General features: G+C 47.4%; 2 protein-coding genes across 8 annotated transcripts in view; one reads left to right on the top strand and one right to left on the bottom strand.

Annotated features, from left to right (window-relative positions):
• Positions 1-9,603, top strand: part of NCOA5 (nuclear receptor coactivator 5) — a 28,413-nt gene extending 18,810 nt beyond the window's left edge. For 2 of the 3 annotated variants that reach the window (XM_036902119.2, XM_036902118.2), the window contains 6 exons: positions 968-1,312; positions 2,669-2,805; positions 4,051-4,177; positions 5,402-5,601; positions 6,887-7,207; positions 7,655-9,603. In XM_036902119.2, coding sequence (XP_036758014.1) covers positions 1,179-1,312; positions 2,669-2,805; positions 4,051-4,177; positions 5,402-5,601; positions 6,887-7,207; positions 7,655-8,244 — 1,509 coding nt within the window. In that variant the 5' untranslated portion in view covers positions 968-1,178 and the 3' untranslated portion in view covers positions 8,245-9,603. Of the gene's footprint in view, positions 1-967; positions 1,313-2,668; positions 2,806-4,050; positions 4,178-5,401; positions 5,602-6,886; positions 7,231-7,654 lie in introns of all 3 variants that reach the window. The other variant, XM_036902120.2, reaches the window with a different exon arrangement.
• A 2,403-nt stretch (positions 9,604-12,006) lies between these two features.
• Positions 12,007-16,082, bottom strand: part of SLC12A5 (solute carrier family 12 member 5) — a 35,408-nt gene continuing 31,332 nt past the window's right edge. For 4 of the 5 annotated variants that reach the window (XM_036902121.2, XM_036902123.2, XM_036902122.2 and 1 more), the window contains exons 22-26: positions 14,278-14,400; positions 13,986-14,185; positions 13,632-13,646; positions 13,239-13,372; positions 12,007-13,034 (exon numbers count right to left, since the gene is read on the bottom strand). In XM_036902121.2, coding sequence (XP_036758016.1) covers positions 12,943-13,034; positions 13,239-13,372; positions 13,632-13,646; positions 13,986-14,185; positions 14,278-14,400 — 564 coding nt within the window. In that variant the 3' untranslated portion in view covers positions 12,007-12,942. The remainder of the gene's footprint in view (positions 13,035-13,238; positions 13,373-13,631; positions 13,647-13,985; positions 14,186-14,277; positions 14,401-16,082) is intronic. The other variant, XM_057503040.1, reaches the window with a different exon arrangement.

The raw sequence follows: 16,082 nt of genomic DNA, 5'->3' as shown, positions 1-16,082 counted from the left end.
TTTATGAATCCAGTGGGAATGAAAGGGGAAAACAAGCAGGATTCAGATAACTTAATGGGGAAAAGCAAGGAAGAATCAGTTAACTTTTTGAGAATTTAAATCTTGGTAATTGGAAAGATTATTTTGACAGAAGTGAAAAGGTTGGGAATGGGACTGAGTAGGTTTAGTAAATTTAATTTTAGATATGTTGAGGTTGAGTTTCCAGAGGAGTGGAATATCTCATGAAGAATATTGAATCAGAGCAGGCCAAACAAATCTGTGACTTCAAACACTTTTTTTGTTTGTTTTAAGAATTTGGTTAAAATAGGAACCAGGTTCCACATAAACCTCAGATTGAAAGGGACCACTAAATAAGTACATTGAGAAGGACAGAGAGACTGAGTGTTCTTATACTTCACTGTATCATATTGTATTTTTCTTCCCCTTAATTTGACTATCCTCCTAGATACTTTAAATGAAGTTTTCTGTACTTCAAGGACAGGTCCTTTGTTCATTGTACTTTTTATGAGATTGTGCCACTTGCTTTTCTTTTTTTCTCTCATGTCTTACCCCTTACTGTGTCCCTGCAACTTTTTCTTTCTTTTAAACTCTCTAACAAGTCTGGTGGAAGAAACTAGGTTCTAGGGGAAAGGCACCTTCAATTTGAAAAAGCCTTTTGAGATTGAGGTGATAGTTTGGCATGCAAAAGGAACACTGAATTACACCCTGAACCCTGATAAATATTATGACCTCAGTCAAAACCTTTGGCTTTGTGTCATACATTCTTCTTTTGATGTTCTGATCTTTTGAGTCTGTGTTTGTTGACCAGATGAGTGACTGTCCTTAAAATTTTAATCATGTTCTCACTGTTTGGCTACCATGTTTTAGAGAAAAATGCTTGGCAGGTGGGGGCTTCCTTCAATAAAGAGCTGAAGGGTTGGCTGCCTTCAGTTTCCTTGTCTTAGCATCTTCTTGCTATCTCCCACAGAGATCCATATGGCTTTGGAGACAATCGAGGTACAAGACGTGATCGGTCCCCAATTCGAGGAAGTCCAAGGAGAGAGTCCAGGGATGGCAGGGATGGCAGGGATGGCAGAAATGGCCGGGATGCCCGGGATAGCAGAGACAGGCGAGACTCCCGAGACTTGCGAGACCACAGAGACAGCAGAGACATTCGGGACCACAGAGACAGCCGAAGTATGCGTGATGCTCGGGACATGAGGGATCTTAGAGACTTTCGTGATCTAAGAGACTCTAGGGATTTTCGAGATCACCGGGACCCGATGTATGACAGATACAGAGATATGAGGGATTCCCGAGATCCCATGTACAGGTATATATAGCCATTCTGCTTGGTTTTTTTTTTGTTTGTTTAAGTCTTTTTTATGTGTGTTCTGCTGAACTAATTGAAAGCTCTGAAAGGGCAGAGAGTTACCAACCTTAAATTTTCAGTGTCAAGTGGTAAATGTGCTGTACAATAAATTTTTGCTGAATGTTAATTTTTGATGAGTTATGGTTAGTGAATGAGTCTAGATCTCTCCCTGTGGTCTTTGAAAGGCAACACTGTGCAAATGAAAAAAGTGCTAATTATTTTGGCAGTGCAAAAGCACAGGGAAGGTACACAAGTGTCCAATAAATATGTGAAAAGATGCTTGACATCATTAGTCATCAGGGAAATGCAAATCAAAGCCAAGATGAGATACCACTTCATACCTTCTATGATGGCTATAATAATCTATTTTTTTTTAAAGGTAAAAAGTGTTGGCAAGGTGTGGAGTTAATTAGAACTTTCATTCATTGCTGATGGGAATGTAAAATGGCGTAGCTGCTATGGAAAAGTTTGGTAGTTCCTCAAAAAGTAAAATATAGTAGAAATTATTAATACCCATCAATTCCACTCCTTTGTATATACCCCAAATATTGAAATGGAGGGACTCAAATATTTATCCATGAATATGCATAGCAACACAGTTCGTAATAGCCAAAAGTTGACACAACACAAATGCCCATCAATAGATGAATGGATTAAAAATGTGATGTATATGTACAACACTATCATTCAGCCATAAAAAGAAAGGTAGTTCTGACTCCTGCTACAACATTGGTGGACCTTGAAGATATGCTAAGTGAAATAAGCCAGACAGTCACAAAAGACAAACTGTACGGTTCCACTTATATGAAGTATCTAGAAAAGGTAAATTCATAGATACAAAAGGTAGATTGGAGGTTACAAAAGTAAGCTTTAAAAAAGTATATTGGGTTTATGGATGAAGAGTTACTGTTGGATGGATACAGAGTTTCTGTTCTGGGTGATGAGAAATTTTTTTTCTGTATATATTTTTTAACCAGTTTTTTTAAAGTACATGGAAGAGGGATGGGAGAGGACATAGACTGGTTTCTCAAACTAATTCAGTAATTGCTGCCAGCTATTTTATGTTTACTTTATGCCAGGGACTGTGCTGAGAACTTCTGTACATCCTCCCAGTCATTTTGCAAAGCAGGTTAACTCAGTGGCAGCCTCATAACTGTTAAGCAGTGAGTCCCAGATACAAACCTTAATTGTCTAATCCCAGAGTCCTGTGCCTTACTGTGCTTCCTCATAGGGGTCTAGGTCTTGAAGAATTTTCTTCACCTGATTTTCATAGGATAGGACAGTTTTAACTTTGTGTGAATTTCTTTAACTTTTTAGAAGAGAAAGCTCTTATGACCGATACCTGCGAATGGATGACTATTGCAGGAGAAAAGATGACTCTTACTTTGACCGTTACAGAGAGAGCTTTGATGGACGCGGCCCTCCAGGCCCAGAAAGTCAGTCTCGTGCAAAAGGTAAAATAGCAGAAACAGTTTACTCCTGTTGCTGGTAGAACACGTTACAAAAGAACAAGGAAACTAATAACCAACTGAAAGGGGGCTAATGACTTGGCTAAGCAATTCACAAAAAGAATACAAATAGCTTATTAATATGTAGAGAGCATCCAGTTTGAAAATAATTTTTAAAATGCATATTAGTACCGTCATCTGGTTTAGTTCTCTAATATGAAGAAATAAATATAAAATTCTAGCAATAAGAAGTGATCAAAAGATTAGAGCTGAAGAGGTTAAGTTCTTGTTTTTTTGTCCATTAACCAAATAACTATAGTTGCATTATCAATTCAACATGTGGGATTTCTTGTTTTATTTATAATTTTCACCTAAAAGCATCTCTTTTTTTAGGTAGAGATAAACATGTTTTTTTTAAAGCCTGATTTTTCTCAATACATCTTTAAGTTTTTTAGATTATTTCATACCTGGTCAAGTTCAGAACCTCATTTTTAATTTAATTCCTAATAAAACTACTGCCTGATTTTTTTTTTCCAGAACAAATTATAAGTACCTATCAATAAGGGTCTTAAATAGTTGTCCCAAAAGTGTAAATTAGAATAATAATGAGATACCATCTTTTATCTCTCAACTTGGCAGAAATTTTTAAAGATAATACCCAATGTTGACTAAGATTTGGAGGAATAGCAGTAGGTGATCCACCCCTGCAGAGGGATAAAATAGTAAAGCCTTTCTAGAGAGCAGGTTGGCAGTCTGCATCCGAGGAAGCATTAAAATGACGAGGTCCTTCAATCCAACCAATCCATTTCAGTGAATTTATAATAGTGAAAAATAATAATACAAGTTACTTTTTAGGAGGTAATCTAGAGGATTAATTCAGAGAATGTGTGTGTGTGTGTGTGTGTTACAGCCTTTGCCTACAAGTAGTTCAGGGTTCAAAATAAGGCCTGTGAGGTTTTTTTTAATTAAAGTATCATTGATATACAACCTTATGAAGGTTTCCCATGAACAACATTGTGGTTTCAGCATTCACCCGTATTATCAAGTCCTCACCCTGCCCATTGCAGTCACTGTCCATCAGCGTAGTAAGATACTATAGTCTTTACTTGTCTTCTCCATGCTGTACTACCTTCCTCGTGACCTACCTGTATGTGAATGCTATTTATAGTGACCCATAATCCCCTTTACCTGTGAGTTATTTTTATAGAAAAGCACAGTTCATATTTCACTCTCCCTGGTTGTATTTTGCAGAACGGTTGAAACGCGAAGAACGACGTAGAGAAGAGCTTTATCGTCAATATTTTGACGAAATCCAGAGACGCTTTGATGCTGAGAGGCCTGTTGATTGTTCTGTGATTGTGGTCAACAAGCAGACTAAGTAAGGACCCTCTGGAGATTTCTCCTGAGTGAGAAGGGTTCAGAAGAGAAATTCAGGCTCCCTGTGACAGCCGTATCCCCTGGACTTGGGCATTGCTCTGCTGTCTTAAGCCAGAGTTCTGTCAGTTGTAGGTGACAGAAAACCCACTGCAAACAGGTTTGGTCTCAAAGGGAAATTTTTAGTTTGCTTGACTTGGGAAGTTCAGGCTTGGCCACATCCAGGGTCATTAATTTTTAGTTTGCACAAGGCTTGGCAGGAGCTATGTTCCCCTTCCCTAGGTGTTAGTAAATAACTTCAAGTATTTTCTAGCAGTTTGGGGTTAAAGAGCTAATTTCAAGGCAAAGACTAGGGAAATAGGTGTTGAGACACGAAGCAGCAGGCAGAATTCACAAGCTCTGGGCTTAGAGATAGACACTACTTTAACTGTAGATAGCTTTTTTGGGGTTTTTTTGGACACATAATAGTTAGCATTTTCTGAGCACCTACTCTGCACTACCTCATGCTAGGTGCTCTGCTTAAATTAGTTTTATTCTTCACAATAATCATGTTACATATGAATTGAGTTAGCAGATTTTTTTGTAAATATGGCAGATGCTAGGTACTGGGGCTAGAATGGTAAGCAAGCATACATAGCACCTTTCTCTTGTGGCTTTTACACCCTAGTTGGACAGGTGACAAAAATAAATGTACTGGTGATTAGTCCTGTGAGAAGAAATATATCAAGGATCTAATGTAGATTGTAGAGAAGGTCAAAGAAATGACATACAAGCTGAGCCATTTTATTTTTGTTTTACTGGTTAAGAAACAGGTTTGTAAGAGGTAAAGGGATTTGCCTAAATCCTCACAACTTTGCAAGTAAATGGTAGGGATGGGATCCAAACTCATCTTTTCTAGCATTTTTTTCCCAAGGAAATATGTGTATGTGCTGTAAGTCTTATAGGCAGCAGTATGGAATTAAGGAAGGATTGTTGGGCTAGAGAAGCAAGAGAATGACCTGGGTAGTAAACAGTGTGCAACTGGCAACTTAATATGTGACCACTGTGAGCCAGTATAAAGGGAAGGAATTGGTCTAGATCCTTGGAGCCTGAAGAAGGCACTCGGGAGACTCTTGGTGGGCTAGGATTTGAACTCTCCATAGAAGTATGCAGCTGACTAGAGGAGAAACATTGTGCAGATTGGGAGTTGGTCAGGGAGTGCTCACCTGGATCCTATTTGTTTCTACAGAGATTATGCTGAATCTGTGGGACGGAAGGTACGAGACCTAGGCATGGTCGTGGACTTGATCTTCCTCAACACAGAGGTGTCACTTTCACAAGCCTTGGAAGATGTTAGCAGAGGAGGGTCTCCTTTTGCTATTGTTATCACCCAGCAACACCAGATTCACCGTTCCTGTACAGTCAACATAATGTTTGGAACCCCACAAGGTATGGAGGGTCAAGTGGATCAGAATTCCAGAGGTAGTTACTAGTCCTAGTCCATTAATTCTTTTATGCCTTACTCAGAAGAAGCAGGTTTTGGGCATATGACTCATATATTTCAGCTCAAATATGGCAAGTTCTTCTCTAAGTGTACTGGAGGGACTGGATAGTTGTTACTTCGTCTGGTATTCTTGCAGTAGATACAGTCCAGACCTGCTATAAATAACACATTATATTTAGCCCTTAGGTGTATGCAGTGGTATGCTGGCAAATGTTTAACAGCCAGTTCTGGGAAGGGGTGCAGTTCATAGCATTTACTGATTTCCATGGTGTAAATGCTTTCACCATGTCCTCTTTCAAGCCACCAACAGGAAGTCACCTCAGGGAGAGTTGGGAAGTGATGCACACAGTTGGCTCTCTCCAGGCAGAGTGCCAGCACACCTCTGGCACGAAATGCACTGAGTGCGATAGAGTCCTGGCTCTCACCAGACTTCCTAATGAGGGACAGAATACAACAGGCAATTAGGATACTGTTGGTAAGTGAGCTAGAAAAGTGGGCAGAGGGGCTGTGAGAACAGGGAGGAGGCCCTGATCTCCTATAGGCCCAGGATAGGTTCCTTGATGTGCTTCCCTGAAGTAGCTTTTAGTACTTTGTGTCCAGAATGTTGAGACTCAGCCAACTGATGCCCTGCTCTTTCCTCCCAAACATAGACTTTTCCCTTTTCCCACTATACTCAGGACCTCATTTGCCTGACCAGTTATACCCATAACCATAAGATGTATCATGTGCTCCAGTGGATCATTTGTCTCTGAGGAATAGTCCTCAAGATGCATGAGGACTTTTATATAAAGTTCTGAGAAGGTTTCTGAGCACCCTACAATCAGGTTGCCTGAGTGTGGGGAGAGGAGGTTATCTGATCTTAATCCATGACCTTTGAACTGATGAAAAAAACAGTAGGCCAGCTCTGTCCTGGGGAGCACGGCGGAGAGCCAGGCTTTACAGAGGGCTTTTGGATCCCTGTGATCTGCCTCCCACGATTATTCCCCACGTGGTCCTTGTGAATCTGTGGGAGACTGTCATGTTTCTTTGGTTTCTTACTACAAGTCTGTGATCCAGGAAGTCCCCCCAAAGAACCAGCTCCATACTAAGGTATATGCTCCCCGTCTCAAGGCTTTTTGTCACTGAAATATTTCTTTTCTGGTTTGAGATTAGGAAAGGCTTGGTAGAGTCCAGCAGGTGGGTGCTTGAGTCTGACATGGGAGAAAATAACTCATGTCATCCCTCCTGCAGAGCATCGCAACATGCCCCAGGCAGATGCCATGGTGCTGGTGGCCAGAAATTATGAACGCTACAAGAACGAGTGCCGAGAGAAGGAGCGTGAGGAGATTGCCAGACAGGCAGCCAAGATGGCTGATGAAGCCATCCTACAGGAAAGAGAGCGAGGAGGACCCGAGGAAGGAGTGCGTGGGGGGCACCCTCCAGCCATCCAAAGCCTCATCAACCTGCTGGCAGACAACAGGTACCTCACTGCTGAAGAGACGGACAAGATCATCAACTACCTGCGAGAGCGGAAGGAGCGGCTTATGAGGAGCAGCACCGACTCTCTGCCTGGTGAGCTACGTGGCAGGGCCGAGGTGAAGTTCTGACTCTGCATTTCTCTACTCCCCAGGCTCTGTTGGGAGGGTCACAGGCCCAGGGCTCTTTGGGGTGGGTAAGGGAAATGAGCCCATCCTTGAGTTCTCCCACGGGGCATCCAGACTGACAAAATGGTAACTTAGGATTTGGGTATTGCCTTCTGATCCCTGTTAGTGTGGTGGTGGGTGGGCTGGCATTGCTGGCTCCCTGGTAATCAAGGTGGATGGCCCTTTTTCTTTAAGTAGTTCTCTGGGAGAACTAGGCTGTTTTCTGGAGACAGCGTATACCGTGAAGTGACCCCTTTGGGAAAATGATGTTACAGTCTTGTGTACTGTGTGATTGATGTGAACAGTGATTATTCTTCCCTGGGCTTCTGTCCACGGGGGTACTTTGAACCAGATACCTCCTCCTCCTGTCTTGTAGGCCCGATTCCCCGTCAACCACTTGGGGCGACCTCGGGTGCCTCGGTGAAGACACAGCCAAGCTCCCAACCGCCCCAGAGCGGCCAAATACTCCCCTCTGCTACACCCACTCCAGCTGCACCCCCCACATCCCAGCAAGAGCTTCAGGCCAAAATCCTCAGCCTCTTCAATAGTGGCACAGTTGTGGCCAATAGCAGCTCTGCAGCCCCCTCAGTCGCTGCCAGAAACACGCAGAAGCAGAATTTTTCCACAGCAGCGAACAGCCAACCTCAGCAAAGATCACAGGCCTCTGGCAATCAGCCTCCAAACATTTTGGGACAGGCGGGATCTGCTCGGAATATGGGCCCCAGGCTTGGGGCTCCTTCCCAAAGGCTCTTTGGCCAACCTTCCAGTCGCCTGGCACCTGCCAGCAACGTGGCTAGCCAGAGGGCTGTGTCTTCCACAGGTATCAACTTTGATAATCCAAGTGTACAGAAGGCTCTGGACACCCTCATCCAGAGTGGCCCTGCTCTCTCCCACCTGGTTAGTCAGACCACAGCACAGGTGGGGTGGCCCCAGGCGCCCCTGGGATCTTACCAGAGGCATTACTGAGGCTAAATCTCTCAACTGCCCCCAGTTCCCTCATCCCCTGGCCTCATCCCACCTGTTGCATTCTAAATAGAATTACTTGGAGGATGTTCTGCGCCTGCCCAGGTCGACATTGAATGTCGTGTTTCTACCACCTGCTCTCTTCTGCTGAAGGCTGTGTTGCATATTCCTTCCAGAGTCAGAGTTTATACTGTATTTGGGGGTGTATCTTTTTGTTTTTGTTTCAGTTTGGGGGTTTTTTTGGTAGAAAATAAATATCTCTGGGGTCATGGGGGCAGTATAGGTATCTGCGCTCCGTTTATATTTCATGGGTTTCTCTGGCCTCTCCATCATCTGGACTGGGGGGGCTGGGGAGAAGCAGCAGCAGCCAAGCCCCAGCTGGCTCAGTTTGGAACGTCATATTCATGGTAATAGCCACTGTGTGTGTGTTCATGTTGAATCTGCCAAGGCTTCCCAGCCTCGCACAGGCTGACAAGAACTTGAGTTCCTGACTGCAGCTCCCACCTAGGGTTCAGAGGCAGACTGGGCTTGGCCCGTGTGGTGTCATCATGCCGTCTCCTACATGTACAGGGTCTGCTGGAGCTTCATCAGCTGCTCTGGAGTTGCTGGCTGGCCGTGGCAGCCACAGCAGCAGGCATTTTTCTACCTGACCCAGGGTTGTTGTTTTGGGGTTTTTCTTTTTTGTTCATCTCATTAGAGGATCTCCAATGGACTGAACAGCTACAGTCACCAGCAGTTTAACACAAACTGTGAATCTGGGCCCCAACCACTCTTACCCCATTAACATTTCTGTCAGCCTGTCCCTCTCCAATCATTTCATGGAGTCAGTTCTAAGAAAGCAACTCTAGACTCTGGCAGTGAACACCAATTTTTCAGTGATTGTTTTGAGCTTTTGGCTCAAAACTCAGGCTCTTTATTTTCATCTGGACTCTTGTTCTGTATTCCAAGCAGCAGAAGGTAGGGACCATTTTGATGTCAGACTTCTGGTAGCTGGACATGTTCCTGATACAGGTGGTAGTTCATAACTTTTGAGCCAGAGTGAAATTACTGGAGGGAGGACTTGTGGCTGCTGCTCTAAATGGAGCCAAAGGAAGCTGCCCTCCCCCTAGGGATGGTGCTCATTAGAGCCCTGTGGATCACAGTCTCAAGGGGCCCCTGGCAAGGACAAGGGCGAGCAATGACTTCAGCTCAGCCCCTACCAGTGGCTAAGCAAACAATGGTTTCAAAAACTCAAGGTCTCCAGATGGCAGCATTTCACGTTCTGACCTGTTTGTGTTATATAGTGTTTTTTTTTCTCTTTGGAACTCTTGTGTTGTTAATAAGATGAGATGATTACTTTTTAATTAAAATGAAAAAATAAAAGCCTGTGTTGTCTTCTTTTGGAGTGTGGAAGCCCTCTTTGGGGGGCTTTCCTTCCCAGGGTGGAAAGGTGAGGGTGCCTGATGGAACAATGACAGGTTTTCAGTCTGCCCCCTGTTGCCCTTAACAGTTGCCCTGTGGTCCAGCCTAAAACCATCTTTTAACCCTAGCTTCTCTCATGCACCTCACCTAGTTAGAGGCTTTAATAACAGTTCAGAGCAAAAGCCCGCTGGCTAATTTGGATGCAGTGTTAAACATCCTTGTTTGTGGTCGACTTCCAGTGTCAGCAGGCTGGAAAACAGGACCCTGAGGAGGTCATTTCTGGCCAGTGGCCAATGAAGTAGGGCACACAGTCCTGTTCTGATTTCATCTCAGTTGCCACCTTGTTTTGCCCATTATGCACAGAGTTCGCAGATCCAGAGAGCCACAGAAGCTGCAGGAGCCTTAGAGAGCATGTAATCGCCGCCTCCTTGAGAAACCATGGGGTTAGTATGGTGAGTGACTGGCGTAAGACCTTCAGTGGGTTAAAGACCAGAATGCTAGCAGTGCTGAGCCTGACCTAGCAAGTGTTCAGTATCTCACAGGAGATGATGTTAGCGCAGTGTGCTGTCTCTAAGCCCCAGCTGTTCTTTGTCCCTGTAGGACAGGGCCCCAGAACTGTCAGTACACATACTGGGCAACCAGACCTAGAAGATCAGCCCATCCTTGTCAGTGAAGGTCAGTGTTTTAGATTAAAAAGAATCTAGGGTCCTCCTGTAGAGCCACCTGGAGTACCCCTCTTGCCATCTACTCAGTCTTCCCCTTCAGCTGTCCAAACAGCATCTCTCAGGCTGTGAAGGGTATAATAAAATTATTTTTATTGCATTTTGTGCAGACGGGAGTCTAAAAAATTAATACAGTAAAAGCTGTAAAGCATTAAATGGGAGCATTCAACAATTAAGGAAAGAACCAACCCTCTCCTTTTCATATTGGCACAAAGAACACAAGATTAATACTGAGGCAGAATGCAGAATACTGAAACACTGAAAATTAAAGGCAGGCCTAATAATAATAAATACTCTTGATTTGGTTTGCAACCTCTCCTATTTACAAGGATTTTCAACTTCATTGCATTGCCCTGCACATAGATAGTCTAAAACAAAAGCAACACTAGTTATCACTACAAGGCTATTGAAATATTGCACTCAGAATAAAAGTCACTTGAATGGACATGAAACATCTAGCTACAATGATTATAAAGATAATTTGATGAATGTCTTGTGATAACATTCATAACAAATATTGCACATGTAGCACAGAAAATGGGTTTTTGTTGTGGAATGTTTCTTTTCATCAATGGAAACTGCTCTTGCCAACCAGATAGTCTGGGCCCAAATAATGCAACTCTGGTTCCCTAATTGGGTATTGATAAAGCCACCTTCCTCTTCTTCCCAGCTCACCACTTGAGGCCAGGAATGCTTAGGCCTCCAGAAGGGTAGACCCAGCTGTAGTTCTCAGAGGGAGGTCTTTTGGATGCAGGAGAGTGGAGAGCTGGTGTCTTAATACCTCCAACGTTCTGATTACTACCTGGAAGATTCTACGCAGCCCCCTGGTCAAATCAGAGGGGGCTTGACCAAACTGGCAGACATCCAGACCTACCTCCAGCCACACCTGACCCAGTCTACAGATGGCACCAGCTCCAATTCTTGGCCTTGGGCTCTGAAGAATGGAGGTGGTGAAGTCAGGAGTACCCAGCAGCCCAAGCGCTGGGAAGCAGGCAGGATGTCTAGGTGTGAAAAGTCAGAGCCCTGGAGCTGAAGGTACTGTGCCCAGACCCAGAGAGTACTGGAACAAGCATGCAGTGCCTGTCCCCCCATAGTAACGTGCCCTTGGGGAAAGGAACCCTGCCAGTGTGCCTTCTGTAGGGAGAGAGGACACCTCCAACTGGGCTGGTGGAGCAGAAGCAACAAGGACTGGAGTGGAGAAGCCAAAGGCCTTGGGTCCTAGTAGGAGGGCAGAGGTGCTAAGAACAAAGCACATGGAGACTTCAACCTTCCCCCAGGCCCAGGTGCCTGGGAGATGTAGCTGGAGGCCGCTGCTAGGCAGCAAGGCCCGCCGGCCCCAGAATGCGAAGGTGACTGGGTCCCCGAGGCCTGAGCGGCCAGCTGCCGGATAGGGACGGGAGAGAACATCAGGGGCAGCGCTGAGGCCTTCCGGGGCCCGGGGGGAGGTTCCAGACCTCTAAACCAAAATCGCCCCCTTCCTCACCTGTCCCAGGGAGGAAACTAGGGAGGGGACGCCCTCCGGGTCCCCGATTTCAGTCTTTGGCGAGGAGCCATAAGATAAGGGGAGCAGGCGACAAGCCGGCTGAGGAGAGACGCCTGCTCCCCCAGCGAAGGCACCGGGGCGGGGCTTCCTCCGTGGGGCCCTCGAGGAGCACCCCTCCCCTCCCCTGGCCCCAGCTTGCACCGGAGCCGATGAGAGGAGGCGCGCGCCTCTGCAGCCGCAGGGGAAGCTCACATCCGCGGGGAGGCGAATCCAGGAAAAGGAAGCCTGTCTCACCTCATCTCCGAAAAGAACTAGAGGGAAAGGGTCGGAAGCCAAGGGCAAGTGGAGAGGGCGAGGTGGCGAGAGCGGGGCGGGGGTGTCGAGGGACCAGGGCCACGACTCCCGCCTGGGCCTAAAACGCTTCTGCTCTCAAATTCCAGGACGTCAAGGAAAACCCACCCTCGCGAGGCCTCCGCCTCCCCTAGGCGCCCATCGGGAAAGCTCGACAGTGGCGAGAAGAGAAGTCCGTTGCGCTTCTAGTCACAGAAACATGGGGACGATAAAAATACACTCGATGTCTCTGTACACTATGTATAGGCTTGGCCGGCCCGTGCGCGCCCCGCAGCGCGCGAGGAGGGGCGGCGAGGCCGCCGAGCGCAGCTTGCCTGCCGCGCACCCCGCGGGCCGCTGGAGCAGGAGTGCAGAGCGAGGGCCCGGGCGGGGCGTGGGAAGAGGGGGGAGGGGCCTGCCCGGGGATCCTCAAAGCCCCAGCTCCTCTCCTCTCCGCGCCTCCTCCCCGCCTTTATTGCAGCGTCTCCTCCTGCATGGCGAGGCCGGGCTTAGAAAAAGGGCAGCGCACCCAGAGCCCGCAGAGCGGGCCGCCGACGGGGCTCTCGGGGCTCTGATCTCCGCGCGGCGGCGGTCCTCCGGGAGTCGACCCCGTCGCACGTGGCCTCCGGGCTTCAGACAGCGGGAAAATGGGCCAGGGCGCGGGCACAGGGTCTGTATGTAAACGGCGACAGCGGCGGCGGGCGCGGCGAGGGCTCTAGGGCCGCGGGCCGGGCGCTCTGGAGCCCGGGTGACAGGTCCTGGCTCTCAGGAGTAGATGGTGATGACCTCGCGGCCACCGCCGCGGACCAGCATCACCCGGTCCAGGTGCTCGGTAAGGACCTCGAGAAATTCCATGTCTGAGAGCCCGTCAAGGAGAAAGACCCGACCTCTACCCTCACGATGGAACTGGGGTCGCGTTTGGCGTCAGGGAACAGTGGGCCCGCGTCCCTGTCCGAGGTGCTGATCCTGCAGCAGGACCTGCTCGGCTCTTCAATTCAAGGGCGAGGACCCCGGTCCCCTGATTGTCTACCCCTCTTTCCCCAACTTTGATTCCAGGATACAATTTTCGTCACCGTTGCGATTGCGGGGAGGCCCAGGCATGTTGAGTAAAACAAGTTTGGCATCCCGGGATTTCTTCACGATGACCTCGTTCAGCCGCACAGCAGTGTGCATGCGCCGAACGTTGGACTGGTTCCTGCGGGAAGAAGGAGGGAGGGCGGATGAGCCAGGAAGAGGGGAGAGGTGGGTCCAGTTACCCTCCCAGCCCCCAGCGGAGTGGGCTGCTGGGACCTGGTCTTTGCAAACCAGGGACCACCAACCCCAGATGTCTCCAAACTGAGCTATTCAGAGACCCCAGAGGTCAGAGGCACCAATTGAAGTTTCATGCCAGAGTGAGAAGAGCAGGGACCCTGGCCAACCCAGGAGAGGGAATAAAACAATTCTGGAGCACTTACAAGTTCTCCCACTCCCTTCAGGAAACACAAGAGAAGCAAAGAGAGGAAGAAAAAGAGAGGGGTCAGAAGAAGAGGAACGGCTGAGACCTGGAGCCACCATCGTCCGCCCTAAGTGCATACGGGTCCTGTTCCTCCAGCCCCCCAGCCTTCTCCTTGCCACCACCTGCACCTGGGAGTTCTGACCCTCAGCAACTGGGCCCAACCCCCACGTCCTCAGATGAGGAAACAAAACAAGGCCGGGGCTGGGTCTTCCAACTGCCAGACCAGGGCCCCTTCTTGTTTGCTCGGCCATGGGGAGCAAAGACTCACCCCAAGCTCACCCCAGACCCCAGCCCTCAGCCCCCAGGCCCGTACGGCTTCATGCTGAAAAAGTCCTTGATGCCCTCGGAGGAGACAGGACTAGGGCCTTTATTCTTCTCTGCTGCCGACTTGTCCTTGGTCCAGGTGAGATGCACCTTCTCAGGATCCGCCTCCCCCTCCCCCTCAGGCTCCTCCCCTGGAGATGGCGAGCTGCTGGGGCAGATGGGAGCACTCTGGTCATGGATCAGCTGCACCTGAGGGGTAAGGGAAGGAACAGCACGTGACTCCTTTGGAGGTCAAACGTTCTGCTCCCACTAGCCAGGGCCAAACCACCCCAAATGCACACCTCCTCCTCTGGCTTCTCCTCACTGTCACCAGGTGTCTCTTCTGGGACATTGAGGCGGAGCCGAGTGTTGGCTGGATTCTTTCTCCGGATTGAACCACGAGATTCATCTGTGATACTCTGGATCTAGGAAGTGACACAGGTTGGTGCCAACTCTGCTGGGAGTCACCATCCATGCCCTTCAAAGAGCTACCACCAGAGCTGATGTTCAGTCAGGAGGTGCACTTTCAGGAACTGTATCAATTGTTAAAATATTATGATGCTTCATGAAAAGATGCTCCACATTGCTAATCATCAGAGAAATGCAAATTAAAACTACAATGAGATATCACCTCACACCAGTAAGGATCGCCATCATCGAAAAGACAAACAACAACAAATGTTGGTGAGGTTGTGGAGAAAGGGGAACCCTCCTACACTGCTGGTGGGAATGTAAACTAGTTCAACCACTGTGGAAAGCAGTATGGAGGTTCCTCAGAATGCTCAAAATAGAAATACCATTTGACCCAGGAATTCCACTTCTAGGAATTTACCCTAAGAATGCAGCACTCCAGTTTGAAAAAGACAGATGCACCCCTATGTTTATCGCTGCACTGTTTACAATAGCCAAGATATGGAAGCAACGTAAACGTCCATCAGTAGATGAATGGATAAAGAAGATGTGCTACATATACACAATGGAATATTACTCAGCCATAAGAAAAAAACAGATCCTACCATTTGCAACAACATGGATGGAGCTAGAGGGTATTATGCTCAGTGAAATAAGCCAAGCAGAGAAGGACAAGTACCAAATGATTTCACTCATATGTGGAGTATAAGAACAAAGGAAAACTGAAGGAACAAAACAGCAGAAGAATCACAGAACCCAAGAATGGACTAACGGTTACCAAAGGGAAAGGGACTGGGGAGGATGGGTGGGAAGGGAGGGATAAGGGCGGGAAAGAAGAAAGGGGGCATTATGATTAGCATGTATAGTGCGTGGGGGACACGGGGAGGGCTGCGCAACACAGAGAAGACAAGTAGTGATTTTACAGCATCTTACTATACAGATGGATAGTGACTGTGAAGGGGTATGTGGGGGGGACTTGGTGAAGGGAGGAACCTAGTAAACATAATGTTCTTTCTGTAATTGTAGATTAATGATACCAAAATTTAAAAAAATATTATGATGCTTCCATTCCAAATAGCTCTTCCCCACTGACCTGGCCACACTAACTACTCTGCAGAACTCCTGACCTCCCCACCATCCAGCAACCACAGGGTTAACACCTGGCCCAGTAGGGCTCTACCTTAGCATGATGGTCCAGTGTCAATTTTGATTGGTCAACGCACATGCCATTTCTTTCAGTTTTTACTATCACCCTTGGTTAACATATTTGGAGGGTCCATTCTTCCTAACTCAAAGGGGTATCCCATCACTCAGCCCCCTGAGATTCCACCAGCCATAATCTGAGAAACATTATCCAAAGCTGGGAGACCCATCAACCATGGTCTGTTGCCCTTACCAGTAGGCTCTGCCATCCATTCCCCAGCAACATGTCACCCACCTCCAAGAGCTCTTCTGTCCCAGCTTGAAGGTACTGTCACTCACTTCCCCCAAGATCCCCACTCCCTGGGATATGGCTTTCACTTCGGGGGACTGGTGGTTCCACATTATCCAAACCTAGGAGGTCTTGCACGCATACCCCATGGAAGCTCATATCATTACCCCTGAGAACCCATCAACCATACTGTAGAAGGTTTGCCCCCAGCTGCCACCATCAGCTATATCCCTAAATATCCATCTGTTATCTACTCTGGGGTCC

Source organism: Manis pentadactyla, chromosome 5 (genome assembly GCF_030020395.1).
Source record: "Manis pentadactyla isolate mManPen7 chromosome 5, mManPen7.hap1, whole genome shotgun sequence".
Taxonomy (NCBI): Eukaryota; Metazoa; Chordata; class Mammalia; order Pholidota; family Manidae; genus Manis; species Manis pentadactyla.
This window is presented reverse-complemented; position numbering and strand designations above follow the sequence as displayed.